General features: G+C 46.0%; 1 protein-coding gene across 1 annotated transcript; it reads left to right on the top strand.

Moving 5' to 3' along the window:
- Nucleotides 1–8878: 8878 nt before the first annotated feature.
- Nucleotides 8879–11351, top strand: LOC140538798 (testis-specific serine/threonine-protein kinase 6-like). Its single transcript, XM_072661310.1, has 6 exons — nt 8879–9687; nt 9776–9887; nt 10406–10500; nt 10745–10876; nt 11031–11172; nt 11292–11351. Exons 1-6 carry the CDS (start codon nt 8879–8881, stop codon nt 11349–11351), a joined length of 1350 nt encoding a protein of 449 aa, XP_072517411.1.
- Nucleotides 11352–11938: the final 587 nt, after the last annotated feature.

Raw genomic sequence — 11938 nt, 5'->3', positions numbered from 1 at the left:
CAAAGCTTCCACAGCTTCTTCCACTATTTTTCCACATGACACACCTTTTCTGAATAAATTTGCATATGTAATGAGCTTGTAGCCAATCAGAGGTGCCAATTAAGACGAGTGTTTATAAGGCATGCGATGTGAGCGGTGTTCTCGATGATGGTGAGGACGAAAAAAAGAGGAAAATCTGAGATCTTTCCACCGTGATTGAGAAGACTGGTCCTGCAGAGTAAGTAGCAGCATCAGAACCAGAACCTCCAGCTTAACTGCTTCCAAAAAAATGCTGCTTTTTAATTCCCTCATTTTTTTTTTTCCTCTTTTCCTTGTTTCAGTTGTGGTTCTGCTCTCTCTTGGCCTCTGGGCCCCGCCGACCCCCGCAGAGGGATCAGTGACGGCCTCCGGGCCCCGCCGACCCCCGCAGGGGGATCAGTGACGGCCTCCGGGCCCCGCCGACCCCCGCAGGGGGATCAGTGACGGCCTCTGGGCCCCGCCGACCCCCGCAGGGGGATCAGTGACGGCCTCTGGGCCCCGCCGACCCCCGCAGGGGGATCAGTGACGGCCTCTGGGCCCCGCCGACCCCCGCAGGGGGATCAGTGGCGGCCTCTGGGCCCCGCCGACCCCCGCAGGGGGATCAGTGGTTCCACCCAGGGCAGAGACTGAGGAGAGGTAAATCTGGGGCAGCTGATATTCCCCACCTCCTGCAGGGGGGAGGGAGACCATGGCATACCAACAGAGGCATTACACCTCTAACCCCACCCACAGTGAGCAGGGCTTGCAGCATGCCAGTCTTGGGTTTACCCCACACCCACCCACACTGAGTGGAAAACGAGGAGAAGCCGGCCCAGCCCAGATTTATAACTGTCACTAAGTTCTACTACAGATAAGACATTTACTACTGGGCTTCACACTGATGGTGACTTTTTGTCAGCTTCTGATTGGTTAATGAGGAAATATGCTAATTAAATGAGTCACCATCAACGTGAAGCCTGGAGCATCAAGCTAAGATGGACGGGAGAAACAGTGTCCTCTGTTTGACCATTTGGGGGCAGATTCAGGAGGGTTTACTGTCTGCTGTGCAGCTCAGTTTAACCCCACTGTAATAAAAACTGCAGGAGGGGAGATAAGCTCCTCCCACTCTGCACCCATGTGTTAGTACAGGCTGACCCACATCTGCAGCTGCTCTTCTCTCTCTAGGAGCTTCTAGGTAGTTCAGTGCTGGTGTTCAGGTTCAGGGTAAGTGCCGGTGACTCTAGGCTGATTACAGACAGCTGTTCAGACTCTTCTCTGATCAGTTTAACAGGAGAACTTCACTTCCTGTGCTCACTGATGGTCAGCATTGTTCAGGTGGTCTGGGTGAAACGGTCATTTCCCGAGTCAGTATGAAGTCTGGAGCTTCTGAAAGCTGAGTTTTTCCTCTTGTTAGTCAAACAGACTTTGGTAAAACTCCACTGGCAGGTGTTCCAGTACTAGTCTTCACCTTCATGGTAACCTTTGATCATCTCCCAGCTTACCTGATCTGTAAGGACCCATAAAGCATGAGGAGCATTCAGCATCCAGCCTTCATTCATCCTTCAGTGAAACAGCCTCCTGCACCACAGCGCCACCCCCAGGCTGTGATTGGAGACTGATTAGTGAGCAGCCTTCTGATCTACAGCAGCAGCTCCAGTGCTCCTCTGACTGTTAGATCCCAAACACTGCAGGAATGGATCCTATTTAACCCATTTAAGCCACATATTTGTGCAGATATTTGCATATATTATAATGTATATATGAATATATTAGCATGTATTTGCATACTACAATAGCACATTTAAATGAATGTAAGCTGGATGTGAGTCAAACAGTTTATTCATGTTAAAATGATCACATTTACATACAATGTGTTGTCAAAAGTATGTGGACACCTGCTCATGCAACATCCAAAAATCAAGAGCCGTAATCTGGACCTACTTATTCTCCTCATTTACTGCACTAACAGCCTCTACTTTTCTAGGATGGCTTTGCACTGGATGTTGGTACATTACGGTGAGGACATTTGATTGTATTCAACCTAAAGTGAAGCTCAGCAGCGTCTCTCACAGCTAAAGACTTTCATTTGTAATAAACCTCAACTGCTGCTCCTGACGTCTCCAACACCACACGCCGTTAACAGTGAACAGTGCCCCCTGGTGACCAAAGCCAGCATCTCCAGATTAGACAGGCCCACAGCAGAGTTAGCTGTAGCACATGAGCTTACTGCAAGTGTTGATCTCCAAGGCTAGCTATCTAGTTAGCATTAGAGAAGGTGCTGATGGCTGGATGAGACTGGAGCTCAGAGCTGCTGCTCAGATTTCTGAGTTTATGGTTGAATCCAGAGCAGAAGAGCAGGAACGGAGGGTGAAGATCTGGAAGTGATTCATCATGAACTTTTACAGTTAGATTGAGATTATTAAAAGAATTTAGTGACCCTAAATAAAAGTGATCAGATCTAGACTGAGATCAGACTGCTCTGCTGGCGTCCGGTTATATATGGACATGTAAAACAGAAAGACCAGGATGTTCAAACTGACCCTTCTCAGCCTTTCTGGACTTGGATCAGCATCTTCTCAACACCAACACCTGTGGTGTTGCTATAGCCTTTCTGTAGTGATGCCAATGTGATGCTATAGGCTTTCTGTGGTGGGTTCTAGATAAATGCATTCCAGAGAGGGTGTGGTGTTTGATCTCTTCACTCTCTCCAGATGTTCTGATGATCCTAAAGCTGCTGTTCTGTTTCAGGAACCTGGTTTCTGGATCTTCACCCCGTCCTGAAAACTGCCTGCTTCCTCATCTGTGCTGAAGAGTCCAGCCTAGATGATCAGCCTGAGCCCTCCTTCATCTGACCTCCTGCCTCTGTGATTCTTTCCCACAATGCAAAGCTTCCACAGCTTTATCCACTTTTTTCTGCTTCACACACCCTCTCTGAATAAATTTGCATATGTAATGAGCTAATAGCCAATCAGATGTGCCAATTAAGATGATTTTTTATAAGGCATGTGATGTGAGCTGTGTTCTGGATGATACCAGCAAAGCCATTACTCCTCTAGCCTGACCCACAGTAGGCAGGGCTTCCCGCATGCCAGTATTGGGTTCCTCTCAAACCCACCTACACAGAGTAGAGAAACAGAAAAACTGGCCCTGACCCTAAGGTACACATCATACTACTGAGATTCACACTGATGGTGACCTTTGGTCAGCTTCTGATTAGATCATGAGGAAATATGCTAATTAAGCCGAGTTAATATCAACGTGAAGCCTGGAGCATCAAGCTAAGATGGACGGGAGAAGCAGTGACCTCTGTTTGACCATTTGGGGGCAGATTTAGGAGGGTTTACTTTCTGCTGTGCAGCTCAGTTTAACCCCACTGTAATAAAAACTGCAGGAGGAGAGATAAGCTCCTCCCACTCTGCACCCACGTGTTAGTACAGGCTGACCCACATCTGCAGCTGCTCTTCTCTCTCTAGGAGCTTCTAGGTAGTTCAGTGCTGGTGTTCAGGTTCAGGGTAAGTGCCGGTGACTCTAGGCTGATTACAGACAGCTGTTCAGACTCTTCTCTGATCAGTTTAACAGGAGAACTTCACTTCCTGTGGTCACTGACTTTCACACTGATGGTCAGCGTTGGTCAGGTGGTCTGGGTGAAACGGTCATTTCCTGAGTCAGCATGAAGTCTGGAGCTTCTGAAAGCTGAGTTTTTCCTCTTGTTAGTTAAACAGACTTTGGTAAAACTCCACTGGCAGGTGTTTCAGTACTAGTCTTCACCTTCATGGTAACCTTTGATCATCTCTCAGCTTACCTGATCTGTAAGGACCCATAAAGCATGAGGAGCATTCAGCATCCAGCCTTCATTCATCCTTCAGTGAAACAGCCCCCTGCACCACAGCGCCACCCCCAGGCTGTGATTGGAGACTGATTAGTGAGCAGCCTTCTGATCTACAGCAGCAGCTCCAGTGCTCCTCTGACTGTTAGATCCCAAACACTGCAGGAATGGATCCTATTTAACCCATTTAAGCCACATATTTGTGCAGATATTTGCATATATTATAATGTATATATGAATATATTAGCATGTATTTGCATACTACAATAGCACATTTAAATGAATGTAAGCTGGATGTGAGTCAAACAGTTTATTCATGTTAAAATGATCACATTTACATACAATGTGTTGTCAAAAGTATGTGGACACCTGCTCATGCAACATCCAAAAATCAAGAGCCGTAATCTGGACCTACTTATTCTCCTCATTTACTGCACTAACAGCCTCTACTTTTCTAGGATGGCTTTGCACTGGATATTGGTACATTACGGTGAGGACATTTGATTGTATTCAACCTAAAGTGAAGCTCAGCAGTGTCTCTCACAGCTAAAGACTTTCATTTGTAATAAACCTCAACTGCTGCTCCTGACGTCTCCAACACCACACGCCGTTAACAGTGAACAGTGCCCCCTGGTGACCAAAGCCAGCATCTCCAGATTAGACAGGCCCACAGCAGAGTTAGCTGTAGCACATGAGCTTACTGCAAGTGTTGATCTCCAAGGCTAGCTATCTAGTTAGCATTAGAGAAGGTGCTGATGGCTGGATGAGACTGGAGCTCAGAGCTGCTGCTCAGATTTCTGAGTTTATGGTTGAATCCAGTGCAGAAGAGCAGGAACGGAGGGTGAAGATCTGGAAGTGATTCATCATGAACTTTTACAGTTAGATTGAGTTCATTAAAAGAATTTAGTGACCCTAAATAAAAGTGATCAGATCTAGACTGAGATCAGACTGCTCTGCTGGCATCCGGTTATATATGGACATGTAAAACAGAAAGACCAGGATGTTCAAACTGACCCTGCTCAGCCTTTCTGGACTTGGATCAGCATCTTCTCAACACCAACACCTGTGGTGTTGCTATAGCCTTTCTGTAGTGATGCCAATGTGATGCTATAGGCTTTCTGTGGTGGGTTCTAGATAAATGCATTCCAGAGAGGGTGTGGTGTTTGAGTTCTTCAGTCTCTCCAGATGTTCTGATGATCCTAAAGCTGCTGTTCTGTTTCAGGAACCTGGTTTCTGGATCTTCACCCCGTCCTGAAAACTGCCTGCTTCCTCATCTGTGCTGAAGAGTCCAGCCTAGAAGATCAGCCTGAGCCCTCCTTCATCTGACCTCCTGCCTCTGTGATTCCTTCCCACAATGCAAAGCTTCCACAGCTTCTTCCACTATTTTTCCACACGACACACCTTTTCTGAATAAATTTGCATACGTAATGAGCTCATAGCCAATCAGATGTGCCAATTAAGATGATTTTTTACACCCACACAGTGTAGAGAAACAGAAAAACTGGCCCTGACCCTAAGGTACATGTCATACTACTGAGATTCACACTGATGGTGACCTTTGGTCAGCTTCTGATTGGATCATGAGGAAATATGCTAATTAAGCCGAGTTAACATCAACGTGAAGCCTGGAGCATCAACCTAAGATGGATGGGAGAAGCAGTGACCTCTGTTTGACCATTTGGGGGACAGGAGGGTTTACTTTCTGCTGTGCAGCTCAGTTTAACCCCACTGTAATAAAAACTGCAGGAGGGGAGATAAGCTCCTCCCACTCTGCACCCATGTGTTAGTACAGGCTGACCCACATCTGCAGCTGCTCTTCTCTCTCTAGGAGCTTCTAGGTAGTTCAGTGCTGGTGTTCAGGTTCAGGGTAAGTGCCGGTGACTCTAGGCTGATTACAGACAGCTGTTCAGACTCTTCTCTGATCAGTTTAACAGGAGAACTTCACTTCCTGTGGTCACTGACTTTCACACTGATGGTCAGCGTTGGTCAGGTGGTCTTGGTGAAACTGTCATTTCCTGAGACAGTATGAAGTCTGGAGCTTCTGAAAGCTGAGTTTTTCCTCTTGTTAGTTAAACAGACTTTGGTAAAACTCCACTGGCAGGTGTTTCAGTACTAGTCTTTACCTTCATGGTAACCTTTGATCATCTCCCAGCTTACCTGATCTGTAAGGACCCATAAAGCATGAGGAGCATTCAGCATCCAGCCTTCATTCATCCTTCAGTGAAACTGCCCCCTGCACCACAGCGCCACCACCAGATTGTGAATGGAGTAGCCTTCTGATCTACATTGATAGTTGACGATTAGTTCCACCACTGTGATCGGATTCATGCATCAGTCTAGTTCATCTGATTTCTCACTAAGGCTTGAACACTGAATCACGACTTTAGCTGATGTGATGTTTAATTGTGGTATAAAAATGAGAAAATATGCATATATTAAGCAGAATGAGGTGGGAACTCGGCAAGAAGCTAGTAAAGTGGGAAACTTGGGAATCAAGGTGAAACACAACTATGCCACTGCTGTCACAGTCACTGATGTCATATTCATGTTTATTTCATGTTTAATTATTTGTCCCCGCAATGAACTGGTGCCTTGTTCAGGGGTATTCCTGCCTTGGGCCCAATAATAAGCTCCAGATCCACTGTGACCCTGATTAGAAAGAAGTGGGAGAAAGATGGACAGATTCATAGTTACACACATGGACAAAATTGTTGGTACTCTTCGGTTAAGGAAAGAAAAAACTACAATGGTCACGGAAATAACTTAAATCTGACAAAAGTAATAATAAATAAAAATGCTATGAAAATTAACCAATGAAAGCCAGACAATGCTTCAACAGAATTATTTAAAAACTCATGAAACAGGCCTGGACAGAAATTATGGTACCCTAAACAACCTTTTGAGGCAATCACTGCATTCAAATGATTCCTGTAACTGTCAATGAGACTTCTGCACCTCTCAGCAGGTATTTTGGCCCATTCTTCATGAGAAAATTGCTCCAGTTGTCTCAGGTTTGAAGGGTGCCTTTTCCAGATGGCATGTTTCAGCTCCTTCCAAAGATGCTCAATAGGATTTAGGTCAGGGCTCATAGAAGGCCACTTCAGAACAGTCCAGGTTTTTCCTCTTAGCCATTCTTGGTTGTTTTTAGCTGTGTGTTTTTGGTCATTATCCTGTTGCAAGACCCATGACCTGAAACTAAGACCAAGCCCTTGATAGTCTTGAGATTTCTTTGTACCCTGCACAGACATAAGACACCCTGTGCCAGATGCAGCAAAGCAGCCCACGAACATTACAGAGCCTCCTCCATGTTTCACAGTAGGGACAGTGTTCTCTTCTTGATATGCTTCATTTTTAAATGTGTTACTTAATGTGATGCACATGTGTGTTTTAGGCAACATAATCAAGGGCAGAGAAGAAGACAAAAAGAAACAAAAAAATAAAAAAGAAATTTCAGAAGCAAATTCAAGATTTACAGATTCTGTTGAAGAAACAAATCCTAAAATCCCAATGTTCCTTCCTCTTACCTGATTATTTTCTTCTAAAAAATAAAGATAAATGACTTCTTTTTCCAATGTTTGGTCCATCATTTATCAATTTGTTCAATACATTACATGATGAATAAAATGATAAATTTCCAGTTTGAGTCTTCTTGAAAAGATAAAAATGGCGTAGCATCTTTTAGAAAAATACAACATGCAGGAATATATAGTGATTGTTTTAGTCATAAATATTAATTATTTGAACATGTAGTCAGCCATTTATTTAAAATAAACACAAATCAAAGGAATTAGTTGACATGTTTTTAAACATTCTTTTAAAATGTTGCATCAGTTTTGGATCTTCAGCTTAGAAACGTAAAAAAATAAATAAAGCTGCCTGAGATTGACCAATACATGTTTTGAATAGTTAAATGTGTGTTATTAGATTCAGAGTTGAAAAAAGATACAAAATTAGGTTTTAAAGAGTTATAACAAGCAAATGGTACCCATTGGGTGGAATGGTCCATTAATGATTCATGATGGGGAAAACACCAATGACAAATTCACCCAAACGTATTAAAATCTGTTTAGAATGAAGCTCTCCATTTTCCATATTTGGTAAGTGGAGTTGTTTGTGGTTCCACCCACATGAGTGTGTTGGCTGAGACGGATCTGACACTGAACCTCAGTATGAATGAGGTTCACACTCAACAGGCCTGGCTGTATTCAATCAACTCAGTCCCATCATCACTGCAATGTGGTTCATGTGTTGACTGAGTTACTAAAGGGGTGAATCCCCTTTCACAGCACTGTGTGTACATACAGTCCTATACAGTCAATGAAGGAACACTGGCCTGTGGCCTGACTCCACCCCTCCATTATGACATCACTGCAATTGTGACATCACAGCGGCCTCTATATATAAGGCGTGTTCTCCCTCACTGGTTCAGTTAGGATTCAGCAGGTCACGAGACAGTTGATTGCTACAGTCACATCGATGCTGATGTCATTTGGCTCGGTTCTAGAGCCACTTACATTAGAACCTGATAAACGGGTTCTAGAGCTGCTTCCCTCCCACACAGGATAAGGTAAGTACCAATTATTGATTACAGATCACAATTAAAGCACAAAGTTCTCCACAACACTAGAACCAGTGAATTGGAACGTTCTAGATAATGTTAATATTTTAATAGATTAGTTTGTTAGATAGTTTAGATTTGATGGGATAGGGTTACTTCACATGTATCAGAGAAGACACGTGCTTGCCCAGGAGCATTGCAAGTGATGGGGGGGACTCTTGGTGAGCGGGTGGGTTAGCTCAGTTAAACTAGGGAAAAATTGGTCTCTACATCAATCAGTCACAGCCTCAGTTTTTCCAACTGAAGCTGCAAAAGGTCAAAAGCAGATGTTCTGATCATTTCAGCATCTGAAGTGCTGTTTACCGGTGAGGTTCTGGTGAGGTGTGCAGAATATAAAGCATAAGAGAGTCAGAAACACTCTTAAACCCTCAAAATGAACCGTTCACCTACTGAACCCTCTAACGTTCTGCTCCACCTTCCATACACAGGGAAACAACATGAAAACCGACGGTCCTCTGAGAAGCTTGGGCTACGAGTTGGTGGGCAGCCTCGGTGAAGGGACTTTCGGCATGGTGAAACTGGCCACATCAGAAAGACACTCCGAACAGGTGGCCATTAAAATAATGAAGCCCCGAAGAAAAAATTCAAAATTCACTCGTAAATATCTGCCCCTGGAACTCGCCATCCTGAGAAGAGTGAGGCACCCTCACATAGTTCAGGTCCACGAAATCTTTCAGATGCCCAGCGGACAGGCTTACGTCGTGATGGAGGCTGCCACGACAAATCTCTTTCGAAAGGTCTGTGAGCTCTCCTTCATCCCCATGGACCAGGCCAGGACGTGGTTCTCTCAGCTCGTCTGTGCCGTGGTCTACCTGCACCAGCAGAACATCGCTCATCGAGACCTGAAGTGTATGAATGTTCTGCTGACGGCTGACAACCAAGTGAGGCTCACCGACTTTGGTTTTGGGCGATTTTACGAAGGCTTCCCCAAACTATGTCGGACATACATGTGCACTCCACTTTATGCTGCACCGGAGGTGCTTCTGCGTGTACCACATGATCCCATGAGGTCTGATGTCTGGAGTCTGGGCGTGATCTTCTACCACATGGTCACCGGGAGACTACCCTTCAAAGCCCCCAACAGGAAAAGACTCCCACTCCGCCAGCTCAGACCCCTGGAGTATCCCAGTAATGTGGAGGAGCCCTGTCGCGCCTTCATCTCGTACATGCTGCGCTACAATGCTCTCGTCCGGCCTTCGGCGACTAAGGTGGCCCAGCACCCTTGGCTGCAGACCAGCCAGGAGCCGTAAGTAAACCTCTGTGCTGGAGCTCCAGCATCAAGTTCCAGGTTTATATGTTCCTACAGGAGATTTACCTCTGATTTTCCATTTCAGGTTGCCGCACAGCTCCAGCAGTCTGGAGGTGCAGTCTGGGGTTCAATCCTCGAGCCGGTCTCTGTCTGTGAGAAGCTCTCCCTGTGTCTCTGAGCTACAGAAGAGGAACACCGTAAGTCATAGAGCACACCTCACAACATTACAACAGTTCCTTCAGATTCCCACATAATCAAACAGTGGAAACAGAGTCATTTAGAGTGAGGTTTGGTGGGTTTGGTGGGAAATGCTCCATTCAAGAGGAACCTACCCAGTCAGAACTGTCTACAGTGGTGGTGAATGCAATCAGACGTCTGAACCTCTAAAAGCTCCCTCACAGTAAGGTACGCTGGAATACGCTGCCTGGCGCCTGAGACACCGTTCTATCAGAGAAAATCGCATCTGTGCAGCAGTCATGGCGATGCCTGGTTCCGTTCACCACCACTGTACAGAAATACAAGTGGGGAACTGGTGGGGTCAAGGGTCCCATTGGTTCTTAACAACATTAGCTTCATGTAACGACATTCCAGCTGCCGTTCAGATCATGTTCAGGAATTTCCACCAGAGCGATTTGAAGCCAGACTGTTCAGGATACATCAGTAAAGGTCAGATTTGTGTGTAAATTCTATAACGACCCTTTCCTCTTCACCACAGGATCCAGATAAGGCCAGTCTGAGCAGAGCAGCGACACACTCCTCCAGCAGTCGCACTCCTCCAGAGACTTCCACAGCTCGTCCCTCTGCAGCAAGGTAAGATTCAGGATTACAGTTCACCCTGAAGTTTGGTTGTACTGTTCAGTCCAATACAGAGGTGTCAAACATACGGCCTGCGGACCGGAATCGGCCCGATTAAGGCTTAAGTTCACCATTAACCTCATTCCTGCTTCTGTACCATCTCCAGACGTATAGGCAGGTTCCTTGTGGTACCAGTTGAAGACCAGGACTCACTTCAGCAAACACAGGAAGTGTTTCAGACTTCTTCCTGTTTGAGCAGAGATGTAGACGGGACATCGTCATCTTCTAGCTCAGGAGATGGGCTGGAGTTTGTCACGTGTCGAGAGGTTCAGCCTGAGCCAGAACACGGCAGCAGTGGAGCTTGCCGAAGTGTGGAGGTCGTGGGGGAGGAGTGCGGCTGCTTCGGCTGTAGCTCGTTTTGCGCTGCAGCTAAAGCTTGCCTAGTGGCACCAATTGTAAAAGCCTCCCGCTCACTTCGAGAGAGGATGAGGAGGTTTTTCAGAGGTAAGTCTGTGGTGCGTCGCTCCTCCTCTCCTTCCCAGTAGGGTGTCCATCATCCTGCTGCCTCTGCTGAAGCTCCTGCTTGCTCGTGCGGAGCAAAGGCGTGACAGTGCAACTCCAGAAGTCCTGCTACCGCAGCCAACAGTGAAGAAGGGACCCAAGAGACAGAGGCTCCTCCAGTTTAAGGTATGGGAGTGGAGTGTTGAGGGACTGGGACAGCCCCAGATCTTTAAACTGCAAAATCACTTCAGATGATTGAGAAATGGTTCAGTTGCTCAGACTTTCTCTTATTGTCCCACAAACAGAACCTGATGATGAAGATGAAGAAGACGACCAAGAAGGGCTCATCCATCGAAGTCGTCTAATGTGGCTTCTGGTAACGACAACATCCCACTTTGTCTCTATCTGATCATTGATTCTACTGCTTTCCCGTTATCTATCAGTCTATCCGGTGTTGACCAGAGGAGGATGGGTTCCTCTTTTGAGTCTTGGTTCCTCTCAAGGTTTCTTCCTCTTAGCATGAGGGAGTTTTTCCTTGCCACTGTCGCCACTGGCTTGCTCAAAAGAGGCTCGGACCCGGATTTCTGTAAAGCTGCTTTGGGACGATACCTGTGGGTGAGATTCTAGAGAGAGTGCAATGCAGTGACTCTGTTGTTCTGCTGGGAGAATTCAGCGCTAATATGGGCAATAACTGGAAAACCTGGAGAGGAAGGATCAGGGGAACGGCCTGTCTGATCTGAACCCGAGCAGTGAGTTGTTATTGGACTTCTGTGCTGGTCATGGTTTGTCCGTAACAAACACCATGTTCAGACACAAGGTTGCTCACCTGTACTTGGTACCAGAGCAGCTTGGGCTTGGGTCATTTCATGTGTTTCAGACACTCGGGTAAAGAGAAGTGCCAAGCTGTGACCTGATCTTCATCCAGTGGTGAGTTGGATCGGGTGGTGGGGTA

This window comes from Salminus brasiliensis, chromosome 18 (genome assembly GCF_030463535.1).
Source record: "Salminus brasiliensis chromosome 18, fSalBra1.hap2, whole genome shotgun sequence".
In the NCBI taxonomy this organism is placed as follows: Eukaryota; Metazoa; Chordata; class Actinopteri; order Characiformes; family Bryconidae; genus Salminus; species Salminus brasiliensis.
Note: the sequence above shows the minus strand (reverse complement) of the source record. Positions and strands in the feature narration are given on the sequence as shown.